Source organism: Thunnus albacares, chromosome 16 (genome assembly GCF_914725855.1).
Source record: "Thunnus albacares chromosome 16, fThuAlb1.1, whole genome shotgun sequence".
In the NCBI taxonomy this organism is placed as follows: domain Eukaryota; kingdom Metazoa; phylum Chordata; class Actinopteri; order Scombriformes; family Scombridae; genus Thunnus; species Thunnus albacares.
This window is the reverse complement of record NC_058121.1, coordinates 16,332,144-16,349,428: the sequence shown is the minus strand read 5'-3', so window position 1 is coordinate 16,349,428 and position 17,285 is coordinate 16,332,144. Positions and strand designations below refer to the sequence as shown.

General features: G+C 41.1%; 1 protein-coding gene across 1 annotated transcript; it reads left to right on the top strand.

Annotated features, from left to right (window-relative positions):
* The first annotated feature begins 984 nt into the window (after positions 1-984).
* On the top strand, positions 985-17,285 carry wdr26b (WD repeat domain 26b). The gene is made up of 14 exons (XM_044376920.1): positions 985-1,604; positions 3,759-3,858; positions 5,206-5,262; positions 7,991-8,127; positions 9,103-9,200; positions 9,321-9,477; positions 9,864-10,002; positions 10,595-10,735; positions 11,150-11,269; positions 11,974-12,119; positions 12,287-12,365; positions 12,493-12,622; positions 13,970-14,164; positions 14,488-17,285. The coding sequence occupies exons 1-14, from the start codon at positions 1,300-1,302 to the stop codon at positions 14,511-14,513; spliced, it is 1,830 nt and encodes a 609-aa protein (XP_044232855.1). The 5' UTR covers positions 985-1,299; the 3' UTR covers positions 14,514-17,285.

The window sequence follows — 17,285 nt, the reverse complement described above, 5'->3', positions numbered from 1 at the left end:
TATTTTCTGTTGTAGGAAAAATAAGAACAAATTATCTATGCCAAATTACATGCTAAATGTGATCATGTTGTTATGCTAATGTTACTATGTTACCATGTTAAAGATATGGACTATTACAAGACAAGACCAGCTCAACTGTGCCAGATGCATTCAAATGTCATTCATTCATTTAATCCGATTGGTAATTAGAATTGATTAGTGATAACTGATTGAATTACAAATACAATGGAGGTTTCTCTAGCCACTTTTTTTATTATTATTTATTTATTCAGCCATTGATTAATTTATTCAATCAGAATCAGAATCTGTTTCTTTGCCAAGTATGCAAGCATACAAAGAATGTGTCTTGGCATTTGCTCCCACAAACGCAACATTGGCTTCATATTTAAATATGGTCAGGTCAGTAATAGCTATTGTTGATTTTTTTTTTATTATTATTATTTTTTTTTATTGTGTGTCTGATATTTCCCATTTAGTGATCAACTTTTATATCCCAAAATCTAAAAACCTTCCAGCCCTGACTGTCATACATTTTACTATTAGGTACAATATTTTTGGAGATGATTATTCTGGGTCTACGTCTGACTATTTGTGATTTATTGATTATTAGAATATCATTATTATTAAATTATTATTGATGTTTGTGGTTTAATTAGTTAGAGAGGTAAACTGGACACCTGTGGAGAGTAAATTTGAGGTTCACACATTTAGAGTCCATTTCAAATTCAGGATGTATTGAAGTCAAGTCTCTGGAGACATTCGAATGAATTTTAATGTGATGTTTTATTGTTGTTAGTTCATTATTATGATAATTAATTCTCAGGCACCAACCATGGATTATAATTCTACCCGGAAGCATGGTAGTGTAGGAATTTCCGGTTACGTCAGGGCGTCAGGACTCCATTAGAGCTGCAGCTGTTTTGAGAGAAACAACAACAAAAACGGGCTAACTGACAGAACCTCCACAGTGACAGTCCGCGCTGAGCCCGACAACGAGGCCTCAAATCTGGAAGCTACTTCTTCATTTCCCACCCGGAGCTCCGCCGGCTTCTAACCACGGCCGCTCTCGGTGAGGAAACTCTGGCCTCCGCTTCCTCCTCCTCCGACTCGGACACCGGCGGAGCGTCGCCGCCCCCGCGGAAGAAGCACCGAGCCTCGGCGGCGGAGGGAGCAGGAGAGCCCGGGGCTTCAGCAGTTGTAACAGGCCCGTCCGGAGTTGTCTTAGGACTTGCTACACACTCTCAAGCCACCTCTGCCATCCACTTTAACCGCAGTGTTGTCAACAACCTCAGCAGCAGCATGCAGGCAAACGGAGCAGGACAGGGACAAGAATCCTCCGAGCTTCCCTGCCTAAACAGCGCACAAAACGGGGAGTCGTCCACGGCCGGCGGAACCCACTCCAACGGGCTTCTCTCCAGCACAGACAACGGGAATAGTGTCGGTACCAGTAACGGGTCTTCAACCGGGCCCGGTACGGGGACTTCGGCTGCCTCTACGGCTTCGAGCTCGGAGGTCGGCTCGCTGAAAAAGAAGAAACGACTTTCGCAGGCGGAGGAAGATGTCATACGATTAATAGGGCAACATCTCCACGGACTAGGGCTGAAGTAAGTTTATTCAATGTGTCAGTCGAGGAAAAACCCACAAAAGCACCTACTGCTCACGTTCAGCATATGAAGTGTAATCCAGTTAACGGTTCTTTTTTGTTAAACTGCGAAATAGCAGTTGATAAAAGCGCTGTTAGTGCGCTTGACAGACACAAACATGGGGGGATGGGGCAGTTAGCCTGTGAGCTCGGCAGTTGGTAGAAAGAAGGGGTCCATCTTGCACAATAACAGTTAGCTTTGGTCGCTAACAGCACTAGCATGCGCTGAGGTGTTGTGTCCTGACATTAAACTGCTACACAATCACAAAAACACAGATTCAGAACATTTGGCTGCTAAACACATCAATCGAGGGTTGAACCGTGTTTTATGTGCCAGTTACGCCGCGATGTGTTAATTAACGTTATAGATTTCGCACTGAATAAGAGGCATTACATCATCTAACGTTAGTAACGTTTATTCAGAGAAAAAACAAAATCCGCTGACTTGTTGTGTTTTGCAAAGCAGAAAATCAATGTCATGAAAACAAGGGGAATAAATTTAGCTGTTTAATTAAACACACAAGCAGGATTGTTGAGTTTGTAGTGTATATGTTTGCGCTTCGAGGGCTATTGCGCAAAATTGTGAAGGAAATGTTAATGTGCGGATTGTCAACGTCGGTTTTCGCTTTGATGGTGGGTTTTCTTCATTTTTCCAGCTTGGGCTGCCTCGGGAAAAATAACATGTTTTCTGCTGGACTAACATTAATAGGTCGACCACTTTGTTATAACGAGCATGGTTATAAAAACAGTCCTGGTTATTTTAGTATTCTCAGTGCACTCTTTGCACATCTTGAGCTGTCATTTCGAGCAACTCTTAAATCCATCATGTTAATCACCATTTTATGTAGCTATGTCATGAACATAACAACTTTCTTCTTAGATTACTGTCTTCATTTTTTGTCACTGTCAGATCAATGTGTCAACAGTCAGTCACAAACAGTGTCATGCATGTATTAAGGCTCCTATTTATTTAAAGATTGCAGCCGGTACCATGGGCGACAGTTGGTCCTGAATTTAACAGAATCGGCTGGTTTCATGGCGGCTGAGGAATGCTCCTTCTGCCAGCTGTTTCAGATGGAAAGGCTGTGCTTGAATCTAATTATAGCATAGTGGGGTTTTCAAAAAATGTATGTCTAGCCCTCTTCTTCAAAGTGGCTGTGGTAGACACAATTGGACAGATAGACACCCGCTGATCTCTTGCACCCAGCAGAGAAAGTGTAGCTGCCATTACAAAGCACTGTAAAAGACAGTCTAACATCAGTATGTTTACAGAGAGGGTGGGTTAGGGGGATACATGGTATTGCCTGGTATGAAACAGAGCCCCCATATTTCAGCTGGGGAAATGCAAGTGAAATCAGTGTAGCAGCCAGCTGGATGAGAGGCTCAACACAGAGCTGCTGCGCCACTCCATTGATACCTGAGAATGATGTCATCATGCTGAAGGTGTCAGCTATCCCCCCATCCCCAACCCACTTTCATTATCACACACACACATACACATACACACCCCAGCAGACCTGTTTGTGTAGGTGGAGTGTGCAGAGATGTGGTGTTTGGACAGATGGTTATGGTTCATGGTTGACAGGCTGATATGGTGATGTCAACTGCAGTGAAAGCTCAATTCACATTGATGGACCTCCTGCTGTCCACAAACAATGCTCTGATGACACAACTGCTCTGGGCTGGCTTCCTCCAGACGATCTTGGCCACAAAAATGCATTTGTGCCATTGTCAGCTAATGACGTTAATATTGCCCCCGTGCTAAAATTATTGTTGTAGATCTCCCACTCACTTATTTCTCTATACTTGTAAATATGACATAATCTGACATGACGGAAATGCTAGAGACAATTACTAAAAGTTGAATAATCTGCCTTGAAATGACGCTTCATATATCATAAGATAACAACATAATGCTGATTGAGCTCAGGTTCTCATAGTACTGACTGTGCTTTAAAAGCTGAAATATCATCTCTGTGGCTGATTCTTAAGTTTTAAAAACTCTAAAAACTCTTCTTTCTTATATTCTATCTGTCTTGTGTCTATACGTCTGCCTAACTTTGTCTGCCCCTCTTCCTGTCTTTCTGTGTCTGTCTCTCTACATTTCTCGCTGCAGTCAGACAGTGGACCTGCTGATGCAGGAATCAGGCTGCAGACTGGAACACCCCTCAGCTACCAAGTTCCGCAACCATGTCATGGAGGGGGAGTGGGACAAGGTTAGTTTTGGGTTACCATGGTGACATAATAGCAGTCGTTTTTGATAGAGAGGGAACTGGGGTCCTTCCTAGTGATCTGCTGACTGCATACTGTGACATGAAGAGCTTGTTTGGTCAAGAAAGAAACAGATATGTATCCTCGCAGATCAAAGTCTTCTCATATGACTTATTGACAAAAGGAAATATGACTCCTGTCGGGAGTTGTCGAAGATAGGTTTGCAAAAGCATAGTTTAAGTGGTCTGCATAGTTTGCTTTATTTGTGTTAAATACGTGTGATACACATGGCTGACAATTACCAATTTCTTGACCAACAGCTCTTACTAAAGTGGTATATGACTTTAGGAGAACAACAACATTTAAAGTGCACATAGCTCTATAATAATTATGTAATGGTCAACCACAGAGTTTATGTAATGTATCCTGTTTGTCAGAAGGGTAGGTTCATCTTCTTATAGTCATTAATATTGAGAGCTTGTTTGGAAAAAGCCAGACTTCTTGTGGTTGAGAAGAACGTTTACTCGGTCAACTCATCTTAAATTTCGAAGTAAGAGTGTATGTTAAAGTAATTATTTTGTGTACTGAAAAGTCTTGCAACACAATTACAAGGTATGTGATCCATTATGTGTCAATTATTATTATATCTTATTGCCAAAATTAATGTTAATCGGAAAACCGGAGGCATAGCAGTGCATTATTGCAGGATTGTAAGGCTCCATTAGACCCAATAATGTGGGATTCAAAAACATTATTTTTATGCGTTTGCACATTCAGAATAGTTTTCATGTAATTGGCTTTATTATATTATTGTCTTAATTGTCTTATCCTGCTCTTGCTGCAGAATTCTCATTCCAATATTTTAGAGATGAGGGTTATAAAAGTGTACATCTTATTAAAATGGCCTCGTGAATCTTCTTGAATAATGGACTCATCTATGTCAGTACTGCAAGCTGGAAAACTAGCGCCAGCCTTGAGCCAAATGATGGTAAATCTTTGGATGTGTTTGACAGGATATAGCCAATAGCAAAGTAGCCACTTACTTTTTGATTCCATAGCTCAAGTTAACTGGCAGAGTAGTAAAAGCCAAGTATTTTTTGACAGCTACTAGAATCTGCGAACATAAAGGTTGTCTTTTAATGTTAGCTTTTAGAAATATGATCACAGCATATCAACATCACTTCCGCTATTATTAATTAACTCATCCTCAACAAGACCGTGAACATAAGATCTGTATTACAGCTCATGTGATGAGTTTTTTTTTTTTTTTTTTTCTGTGCAAGCGTGGAAACTGCTGAGCTAACTATTTCTCTGTGTCTCTCCCCTCCATCACCCTCTTTGTTTTGGTCCAGGCTGAGAATGATCTCAATGAGCTGAGAGCACTGATGCATTCGCCCAACGCTATTGTGGTAAGCTCCCTTTACCCAAACCTGAACTGTTTCTAGAATGGTACCGCCATAATGCAAGGCTGCAGGTTCTTGTTGTGGAACATTGGAAGCAAAATGTTCTGGATAACGCCTCGGAAAGTGTAGCAGCACAAATGGACACCGCATTCGCTTTAGGGAATGAGTGTATGATTGTTGTTTTTAGGCAAAATGCGGTTCTATTTTGTTGCAAGCACGAAACCACCGCAGTGTCCTTAGATTGGTTGAAACGAATGGATGGAAAATAGGCCTGTAGTGTTTACTGAGATTTTCGGGATGATGTGATTGAATGAAGATTCTTTGTTTGTATTTGAAATATTGTTAATTCAGATGCTATTGTGCGAGTATAACCACAATTGATTTTCCCCAATCTCACACTACATAGACATTTCAACAGGGCTTTGAGTATGTTTACTCTGAAAAAGTGATGAAGTATACTCAGATATTTCAGTATACATGCAAATTTTAATTATTTTGCATGTGCTATTGTTCCATAATGCAGTGCACAGTGGAAATACAGGAGCTACTCACAGCTGGGAAAATGGCAATTAGGTAGTAGGGAATGTTGGAAAGATGGATCTAGGAACATCTCTGTAAACAAAAACAAAAAAAAAAGCATTTTCAGAAAAATATTTTGCCTTCTCTGCAAATTTCAAGTTTGTTGGATGTCTGTAAGACTCCTTGTATCATTTCTTGTTCATAGGGAATGATAAAATGAGTACATTTATTGTATCCTAAACAAAATGGTAGTGTGACGATTTGTTGAACAGAAACTACTTTACAGTGTTGGTTTGGAATTATGTACTCTACTCACGCTAATTAGCCCCAGCTAGCATGCTAATTAGCAGACAAGATGAGCTCCAAAAATGGTCCCCTGTGTCTCAGTTAAGTGCCTGCTGCTCTCTATCTGAAGTCTGTCTAGCTGCCATTGCCAGCTGGTTTATTGAGAGGGTGGTTGTAGTTGTTGATTTTCATCTGTATCTGCAATGTGGGTAGCCATTTTAGGTCTTGAGTTGTAGCAGGTTAGTGTTGTCATTGTCAACATGATTTTCATTGCAATGCTAGGAGTCATTTACTTGCAGCATACCACAGGTTTAGTTGTTCAGGAGATGCACTCTTTTGTGGGTGGATGTTTTTCTTGAATTTATGTTTAGTGGGTCTAACTGTGCTTGCAGGGCTGCGGTTCATGCTGCATACCTGAGATAAGACAGAGACTCTTAAAGGAAAAAGTCACCGCTGTGGATATGATGATTTCTTAAAACTAGGTCACCTGTGTAGTAGAATTGTGCAATTATTTTTGAAATTGGTGCCCTATGACTAGAGAAAACTGAGGAGAAAGGCTGTAGATTTCCCATACTGCTCTTAAGGGGGGAATCCTACAACAACCAGAATGCCTTGCGCATGTCTCTCACAATGAGTTTCCAGTGAGCTACTCATGGTGTCTTGACGACCAGTCAGCAAAGACAAAGTGAGCAGCGTTATATATCTTTCCTGAGGCTTATTCACAAAACTTTTTTCCTCATCGAGTCTTGATATTTCGTACCAGTGTTTCTAACTCCACTGTTTCTTTTACCTGTTTTGGATGACGATGAGCCAGAACAGATTGTGCTCAAAGCTGGATGCAACAAGTTAAAGGTAACACAGTCACTGATATGCTGCTCTGTATTCAGAGTTGGTAAAGTCCGATATCATATTCTCAGAGAACAGAGTCAGCTCCTGTAGTCGATTCCTCTTCCGTACTCTGTTTTGTCTGATTACACAGCACTATATTTGGTGTCACTAATTGTAATAGTGACGCCACATCTCTGCTTTGATACTGTAAGTAGAGCTAGTGGGGGTTTTTTGTGTTGGATTCAACTCGTCTGGATGAAATCACGGAGAAACTTAGCAGCTTAGCTTAGCTTAGCTTCGCCGGCCCAGTGGTTGCTTCCTCGTCCAGACTCTGTTGTGTCTGATTCAACAGCATGATCTTCCGCCTTGTATCGTGAAACTAGTTTTCTTCCAAATATACTGATATTTTAAAGTATTTAGTAGTATGATATTTTAGGGACTGCTTTTCTTTTCCTACCGCTGGCGTAACATGGTAGACAGGAGTGTTTTGGGAGACCTGCATTTTACCATCTTTGAAGGCACCACTACTGAAAATGAGGAAACATAGTTTGTAGTGTTAAGGCACATCTCCAAAGTCTGCTAGATGACACGTTTTGCATCACCTGGTGGACATATGTGGGCAAACGAGTGGGGAGCTCTGGGTGCAGGCAACATGGAGGGAAGTTAAACGTTGTTCATTTGCATAATAACCACATTGTAATGATACAGTTGAAAATTGACAAAGTTTCCCTGTAATACCACAATGTTGACCAGCAGAAGTTACTGGTAAACACTGTTCATGTTAACATTACCATATGTCTTGGGCACATCTATAAATATATTCTGATAATGAGAACATGCAGCCTTGCAATAAGTTACCACGCCTTAGAGTTTTGATGACATGAATTTAATTTTAGACTAAGGTGATTTATTTCTGTGGTGCTTTTTGAAAGTTTATATGTCCATATGTCTTCTCACAAATGTTAAAGGGAAACACAGTAGTTCATGTGTGTTTGGTTCCTCCTGTGGTTTTGAGCTAATTTGTTTCTTCCTCCTATATCCTTTTAAAATCTTTTCTCTATACTCGCGCTTCACAATCTGTCTTTTCTGCTCTTCTACTCAGCGTATGAAGTTCTTGCTGCTGCAGCAGAAGTACCTAGAGTATCTGGAGGACGGCAAAGTCCTGGAGGCTCTGCAGGTGCTACGGGGAGAGCTGACGCCACTCAAGTACAACACAGATCGCATCCACGTACTCAGCGGGTACTGCTACAGTTATAATATTGCATCTTTCTCATAGCGGTCATCAGACACTTCACCCTTTCTGTACTAATACTCACCTATAAACAGCTGCAGTATATAGAGAATATATATCCATCTACTGTACCTCTCAGATACCTCTATAGTCAATAAATATACACTTATGGCAACTATATAGTAAAAGTTTAGATTTTACTAAAAAAGTTCTTCTTGGTGAATAATGTGCCAAATTTTGTCTTGCTTTCACAACATTTTAAAAATCAGTAGCATGGATCAATGTTCCTCTGTGATTTAGTTTATTATTAATTTGATTCTCCAACATACATATTATATGTTGAATTTGTTCTTCTGACATACTGAACAATGGTGTCACTAGCTATAGGATCATCTAATCCACAGTCTGATCAATGCACAGCACCAGTGCTCTCAGCAAACAAATTCTTGTCATTCCATTACGTAATCAATTAGTGGGCATCGATCACTCAACACTACCTACAAGCTTGTTCTTCTTAACAGTCTGTCACTCAATTGACTGAATAATTTATTGATCTGTCACTTGTCTTAGGTCTATCAGCCGGCTGTATCCAAATGTGCCCTTGACGCTGTTGATGTATTTCTGTCATTTCTCAAACAATACCTGCATTCAGTGCACTCAATTTCCTCATTTAAGGTTCTACAGCATATAGGATTTCTAGCAACTAGAGGTTGCATTCATTTTTTGTTGTTCATCTGTATGAAATCGGATCTGTTCTGCACTGGGTGTAGTACTAGTGTTGCTCTGAGTAATCTGTACTTGACAGTTTCCCTCCATACTAATCACAATTTTGTGACAGTTTTTGTTTCTGCTCACCTCTTGCTGACAACTGATCGTATTATTTTTTTGTGTTGTATTATTTTATGATCTTGCCATGTACGTTATTGTTTCCTCTCAGTGTTTTGTCATTTTGCTTAAGCTGTGTGCTTTGCGTCTTCCTGCAGGTACCTAATGTGTAGCCATGCTGAGGACCTGAGGGCCAAGGCAGAGTGGGAGGGCAAGGGCACTGCCTCACGTTGCCGACTGCTGGACAAATTACAGAGTGAGGAGACAGGTTCACACACTGACTCTGTAGAGTTAACATATACTTCCTGACTACAATACTACAGCACATGTGATCCATAAGCAGGATGAACTAGTCCGGTTTTATCTCTCCTTGTAGCATACCTGCCACCGTCTGTGATGCTGCCCCCACGGCGGCTGCAGACCCTGCTGCGGCAAGCAGTGGAGCTGCAGAGGGACCGCTGCCTGTATCATAACACCAAGCTAGACAATAACCTGGACTCAGTCTCTCTGCTCCTCGACCATGTCTGCAGCAGGTCAGTACTGCACATCTAGCCTGTTGCTCAACACACTATGGACTCATGTTGCAGAATCTGATAATGGATGTCAGTCAACCTTCTGTTATAAAAATAAAATATTAAGGCACCTGCACTGAAAACATTACCTTGCGTTGCCAAAATGTTGTCTACTGTGTTGAAGGTCTGATTTACCCTCTTGATTTTTATGTCTCTGGTGTCTTGTTCTCTTTTTATGGCTCCACTTCTTGCTGTGCTTCCCCATGTTGTTGTTCCTTAAGTTTATCCTTTCTAATTTTCTCCCCCCCTAACTTGCACCATGTTGAGATATAGACTATATAAGAACACCTAACATTGCTTACTTACACAATGAAGATTTAACCTTTAGTCTTTCTTGCGTGTCACAGGAAGCAGTTCCCCTGTTACACCCAGCAGATTCTGACAGAGCACTGTAATGAGGTGTGGTTCTGCAAATTCTCAAATGATGGCACCAAACTAGCCACTGGCTCCAAAGACACTACTGTCATTATTTGGCAAGTGGACCCGGTGAGTATGAAAGATGCCTAAAAAAACACAGGTTTTCTCCGTTTTATGATTTAATCCACAGCTAGAGTTACCCTACAGGAATGTGGTGATAGGGCTTCTAGGTGTCATGTGTAAATTGTCTTTGTGTAGTAGAACAAAGATTATCACGTGTCTCTTTGATGTAGTTATTTTTTCCATTATCAAAACAATATCTGCAGAAATACTGTTACCGCTCTTTAGCCCTTAGATGTAGTCTGTCAGTATTTCAGTTTAATTACTATTTATTACACATTTGTATCCTTTCTGTAATGGAGAACCAGTGCTGGCATCTGTTTTTATAAAAAAGTCTTTGTAGTTGACTCAGACGTCTGAAAGACTTCTTTTAAAAGATTCTTTTGACTTTAATGTCAACTGGGGTTAGTTATACATTTGGAGCAGTCTGGAATCTTGTTGAGTTTTCCCACTTAATGTCATGTAACTTCTCAACAACTAATTTGCACCTGTTTGACTTTGGTTTGAGTACTTGTTATCTTAGCATCACCACATAAGAGGGCTAAGCCTTCAACGTGTATGAATATATCTTATTATCATCTTCCGTCATATTTTTGTGCAGGAGAGCCACCAGCTGAAGCTGCTGCGAACTCTGGAGGGTCATGCGTACGGTGTCTCCTACTTAGCCTGGAGTCCCGATGACACCAACCTGATCGCCTGTGGACCTGATGACTGCTCTGAGCTCTGGCTTTGGAACGTTCAGGTAACATTTATACACAACATTTCACACTATTCTGTTTTAAGCTTTACATGATCCTATATTTATGATACATTTTAACCAATAGTGCCACCAATATGCCAGCTACTGTTTTACCAATGTGCATCATGGCGAAAATAGTTAGAAAAGCAGAGTGTTGGTGTTGTCAAAGACTTGAGATGTCCTTCAAATTGAGTAAACAATTGGCTCCCTCAGAGAAAAACACGCCTCAAGCCTCCTATAGATCTGCTCTAGGCTGTGTACTCAATGACCTCTCCTCCCATCACTGCCCCTCCCCATTCTTTTTATGTACCCCTCCCCCATTCTTATTTAATGCTTCTTCTCGCTGTCTCCCCTCCCCCCTATTTCTCTCTTCTTTTCTGCTCCCCTGCTGTCTCTGCCGATCCTCTTGTTGACCAGACGGGGGAGCTGCGGACCAAAATGTCCCAATCCCATGAAGACAGTCTGACAAGTGTGGCCTGGAACCCCGACGGCAAACGCTTTGTCACCGGAGGACAGAGGGGACAGTTCTATCAATGTGTAAGTGGATGGATCATTTTGTATAGTGTTGTATCAATATTTGTCCTTTTTCCTCTTGAGAGTTATGTATCACTCCTGTATTCTATCAGTGCTGAATGCCTGGTGTGTTTTTTAAAGGCGGAGGAGGCTCACAGGAAAGGGGGGGGCACTGTATGTGAGTCATGGTATATGTATAGCAGCTGTTAAACATACCCAAGTGTTGCTCTTACCTTTAACAGACAGCTTCAAGATAATTGGATCCTTCCATGTGTTGATTTGCTGGTCATGAACCCGATGAACCCATAAAGGTGTGGGTGGGGCTTTTTTTCACATTTCACTAGCATGATGGTACATGCTTGTGTATTTTGTGCCTGAACAGGTCTCTGTGCAGTTGACAATTTATGTAAATTGCTAGTAATGAATATTTTAACTTGTCACACGTTTATAAAAAAGTGCCAAACTGCAAAAGTGTAATGGAAACGCCAAAATGTGCAGCTGTTTAATTGGTGTTGTGTGACAAGCCATGTTATTCTGAAATGGACTGGCCTATATTTGTAAGTCTCACATCAAATCTGAAATGTTCAGACACTGGCCCACATCTTCCTTAAACTCTAGTGTGTTTTCAAACTGTGTGATTGTTCCAACTGTGTCAGTGTCTGAGCAGTAAGAAAGCTGATTAGCGGCATCATCCGGGCCAGCAGCTCATCTACTGTCTGTGTTTTCAGGACCTGGACGGTAACTTGTTGGACTCCTGGGAGGGTGTGAGGGTGCAGTGCCTGTGGTGCCTGGGTGATGGCAGGACAGTGCTGGCCTCAGACACCCACCAACGTATCCGGGGATACAACTTTGAGGACCTTACGGACAGAAACATGTATGTGTATATTATATATAAGTTTTGAAAAAAAAAAAAAGGAAAATTGCAGTTAAAAAGCACCCAATATCAGCTTCCATATCAACTACAATATTATGTTTTTGTATATTTACATTATAATACATGGTAACTGATTGGCTTATGTTTTGTTTATATGTTCTTTACAGAGTTCAGGAGGACCACCCTATCATGTCTTTTACTGTTTCAAAGAACGGAAGATTAGCTTTGTTAAATGTAGCAACTCAGGTGAGCCTTTTGACCAACTCTCCTATTAGCAATATTATGTATTGTATTATTTACTGCAACTTTGTTTTGAGACCATTATACAGGATGTTTCAGTAATTAATAGTCTATTCCCCTACAACTTTTGTAGGGAGTGCACCTGTGGGACCTACAGGACCGGGTGCTGGTCAGGAAGTACCAAGGTGTGACCCAGGGCTTCTACACCATCCACTCCTGCTTCGGAGGACATAACGAAGACTTCATTGCCAGTGGCAGCGAAGGTACAGTCAAAAAGCACTGTTATGATACCCCAACTGTAGTACTTAGGGCTTGTGTGGCATGGTGCAGTTTTGAGTCATCTCTTTGTATGCGTCCATGCTAGCGACAGCCGTGGCCGGAAGATTTATGTTTTTGGGTTGTCCGCCCCATTCTTGTGAATGCAATATCTCAGGAACGTCTGGAGGGAATTTTATTACATCTAGCACAAACATCCACTTGGACTCAAGGATGAACTGATTAGATTTTGGTGGTCAAAGGTCAAGGTCACTATGACCTCACAAAACACATTTTTGGCCATAACTCAAGAATTCATACGCTAATTATGTCAAAGTTTCACATAAATGTCCAAAAGGTCAAAGGTCAACTTCACTGTGACATCATAATTTTCTGCAAAAACACTTTCTGGCCATTATTCATCACCATAACTCAGGAACAGAAGGGGAGATTGTGACCATATTTCACATTTGGTCGGATACTGAATCAGTGACACTTATCTTATCTTATCTGTCCACATTGAAATTGTTGTGATTGTATTGACCTTTTGTGCTGCCGGATTGAAGATGTGTGTGAAGCTTCCACATTTTAGAATTTGTAGCTTCTTTGCAGCAACATCCGTATCTGAAGCATCGTCTACTGGCATGGCTACAACTTTGTGTTCTATCAGAATCAGCTTTATTAGCCAAGCATGTGAACACATACAAAGAATTTGACTCTTTTTTTTTTTTTGTTTGTTTGTCTCAGTGAACGTAAACACTAGTAGACATACAGCAGAATGAGAACAACAAAGCTGAGGCAAATGACAATGAATTACAAGCTAGACAAAAACAAAAGGAACAGTTTTCCTAAAGCACTTGACTAGAGAGGTTTGCTTACCACTGTAGCTGAGAATCTAGACAATCTTGCAATGAATGGGTGAAGAGCCGGGGCTGAGTTATTCACTGGAATCATACATATCAGTATAGTGATAACTTCCATTTCACCACAAAATACACTTAATACCTTTTATTAAATTCCTTCAAAGTCTTCACCACAAATATTATGTGAGTCTGGACAGACATGGATGTAAACTGCAACTTCACTGGTTGGCGGAGGCATACAACCACGAGGCAGTATTTCTGGTTTACTGCATAGTGTACTGAATCACTTCTGATCAGCGAAGTAGTATTGACTTTTATGAACAGACTTAACATAAATCTGTCTATGGAAGTGATTTGTTAGTTGGCTTGTAAAAGAAAAAAAAAGTATTTCCCTTTCATGTTGCTGCTCTAATCTGTAACAGTTATCCATGTACGCTCATGTTTTCTTCTGTGTATGTCTTTATGTTGCCCCTTTTCATCCCTTCTCCACAGACCACAAAGTGTACATCTGGCACCGGCGTGGTGAACTGCCCATTGCAGAGCTAACAGGCCACACGCGCACCGTTAACTGTGTGAGCTGGAACCCGGCAATCCCAGGACTCATGGCTTCCGCCTCAGATGACGGCACAGTGCGTGTCTGGGGTCCTGCACCCTTCCTCGACACGCAAGAGGCGGACGGACTGAATGGTAATTCTCCTTGTTACACAAGCAGTGGCAACATCAGCCAAGTTTATTGGTGTGAACTGTTGTGCAAGTGAGCTTTGTTAAGTTAAAAATGTACATGGATTGCAGCTACTTGAGACAGTTAACAGATGGCCTGGAGCTAAAAGCTACTGTTTCAATTAAAGCCTAAAAAATGTGTTTAAAAGTTTTGTATTAACTATTTTAAAACATTCTGTAGAGAGAAGGAGTTAAAGCTTTTTGATAAAACATTGCTGTCATGCAGAATGTTCTGTATTTACAATGTGTTATGTCTCTATATTCACTGACTTTTTCTTTTTTCTCCTCAGAGAACTGCAGTAACATGGACAGTTGATAGTCACTGATGGAGCAGATGACATCTCTCTTTAACAACAATCCAAGAATCCTACAATAAAAATAAAATCTAAACGGGCAAATAAAATCTAACACCAACCCAAAGCAAGTCAAGAAAAACAAACAAAAGCCACCAAGACAAAAGAGCAAACAAAAGTGAGAAAAAATCGTCTCCTGGCTGGCCTAGACAAAATGGTGGAGGTGATGACGGACACTCTGAAATTTCAGGTCCTCATCCAAAACCTGATCCCGACCCAGAGGCCTGGAAAAACCAGTCAAACGCCCAGCGGGATACAACCGCCATCCACTGGTGAGCTGTAACGGCTTGTTCTCCTCCTCCAACTGACCCTTCTTCCCCCATCTCGCTGCATGGCCACAGCCATGCCAGGTCCTCCCAGAGTTTCCAAGGAAACCCACCCTCCACCTTGAGCCCGGAGCACATCAAGTCCCCGTGACGCCTCCAGACAGACACCGCAGACCAGCCGTCTACTCATTGGACTACATCTGTCTGCCTGTTTGTCTCTCACGTACCTGTATAATGTCTCCATGGACAAGGGTGGGGTGTTGTTGGGGGAGGATGGTGCATAGGGGGATATAGCAACTCTTCTGTATGTATGTTTTCCTCTTCCCCTTTATCTTGCTATATTCTTCGCATTCGATCTGTTGGACAGAGGCTGAAAATCCACCGTTAAAAACACTTGACTGACCGACCAGCTGACAAAGAACACAAAAAAAAGGCTATGCTAAATGTTGGATTTTTTTATGATAGTCATAGCATTATTCTAATTTAAGAGGTGAATCTTAGCTCAAGTAGTGCCCGTGGAAAGCTTTAGCGTGAAGATTCCACTTTGTTTCTCGACATTAGGAAAACAAACTTTTTATTCCTTAATTTAACTTCTAACAAGGACAGTTGCCGTAATGTTTCCAACTGACAGCCCCCCCCACCCCCCCCCACCCCTCTGTCGAGCTAGCTACCGCACAACTCCATTACATCTGCCTAAAAGGAGGACAGACAGGTCACATATCAATGGTGTGGGGGGGAGGGGGGGTTCGTCAGACGTTGACGGTGAGGAGGGGTTTCCACTGTCAGGACATATACTATGACCTTTCTCAAAAGACATGCTTTCGGATGTGAAAGAGTTCAAGTGCAACTTGCATTGCACACTAGTGACTGCTGTCTCTCCTCTGTGTGTGTGTGTGTGTGTGTGTGTGTGTGTGTGTGTGTGTGTGTGAGAGTGTGACTGAGAGCGATTATGCATGCACACATTTGTTTGAGAGTTGACATTTGTGGGTGCAGGTTTAATTGGCGCGTGTTTTGTATGTGTGTTCAATTCACACCAGCAGAAGATTCTCGCCCCCCCCCCCCCCCCCAACCCTCTCCCTATTGCTCCTAATCCCATAGTAAAATTGTAAAGAGGATTTTAAACCAATTCTAAGTTATCCAAAGCCCCATAGGGACCTCTATCTGTGGAACAAAGAATACTTGAGAGCCATTTCGTAAAAAGAAACTTTTTTTTAATCTGGGGCTTTAATTTTTACAATAGAATTTTTTCTCTTTACCACGTGGCATTCAAACGGCACTGAGTTATTGGCATTGAATCATCTTTGTGGGGAAAAGAAAATTTCAAAGAGCGATTTGAATGAGGCATGCTTCAAAAAGCTGTAAAGTGTTGTGTTATTAGCAAAGGGTCATTTCATATGAAAAGTTAATGATTGTAATTATTGGACGAGTAGTTAGCAAGAGTGAAGAGGCACCAATAACAAGAACCACGCTCTGACCCCCACAGTGTTAAGGGAGTGTTGTTGCAATCCTAAAACACACACACACACACACACACATACACAACTGCCTTCCCGTTCATACACTTGCACACAAGCATTCAGTATGTATGACACCTCCACTGCATTTTGAGTGGTCTTTTTGCTCTCTCACACCTACTGCAATGGTCTAGGTTCTCGTATGGTTGCCATACTCGCCAATCTGATTAAAAGGTTGCATTGGCAAAGACTTAAAACCTAACAGGAGATGGCTAAAGGAATTGAGCCCTCACTATGCCTCTATGCACCCAAAAATCAATGACTGATTATCTTCTAGACATTATAAAGCTCAAACTTACGCATATAAGGCATAGAGGCCTCATCTCAAGGGTACCACTCTTGGAGCTTAGAGATAATTCAGCATTAACACCCCCTTTGCTCTCCAGCCAAGTTATTCAGTGCACCATTCAAAGCTTTCTTCTTCCCTTTTTCAGGGTATGTAATGACTATTTGCTACAGACTGATATACAGTAAAAAAAAATGTTTAAAAACAGTGCTTTTCTGTCTGTTTTTATTGAACTTTTTTGTTACTTAAATTTTTTGTTCACATTATATCATTTTTGGTTGACCTCTATCCCTGTATGATCATATTAAAATATAACCAGACATTTGGAGTCCTCATTTTTTTTGTAATCTTTATAATCCCTTTTATCTTTCTTTTATATATATATATTTTTTTTGTTTGTTTGGTTCTTTTTATTCAGTTGCATTTTATCTACCACTACTATTTCAAAATGAATATGCACAGTAACACCCATCCCAATAGGAGTGGGAAGAGTCTTTAGGAAGTGTGTTACCTTTTATCAATCAGGTTCGAACTATCCACCCCTCGCCTTTAAAGAGTTTCCTTCATGTGAAAATCTATTTCACCGCATGTCTGTGTAATTGACCGAAATCTCTCTCTTGGTGTGCCATTGTTGATTGGCAGTTGCCACTTATCTATCCTTTATCAAAG

Bases quoted from the DNA above. Each gene is read 5' to 3' on its own strand.
- wdr26b (XM_044376920.1), top strand. From the start codon at position 1,300: ATGCAGGCAAACGGAGCAGGACAGGGACAAGAATCCTCCGAGCTTCCC. The intron at 8,128-9,102 runs GTACTGCTACAG...GTCTTCCTGCAG, and splicing joins CGCATCCACGTACTCAGCGG to GTACCTAATGTGTAGCCATG. The intron at 11,270-11,973 runs GTAAGTGGATGG...CTGTGTTTTCAG, and splicing joins GGGGACAGTTCTATCAATGT to GACCTGGACGGTAACTTGTT.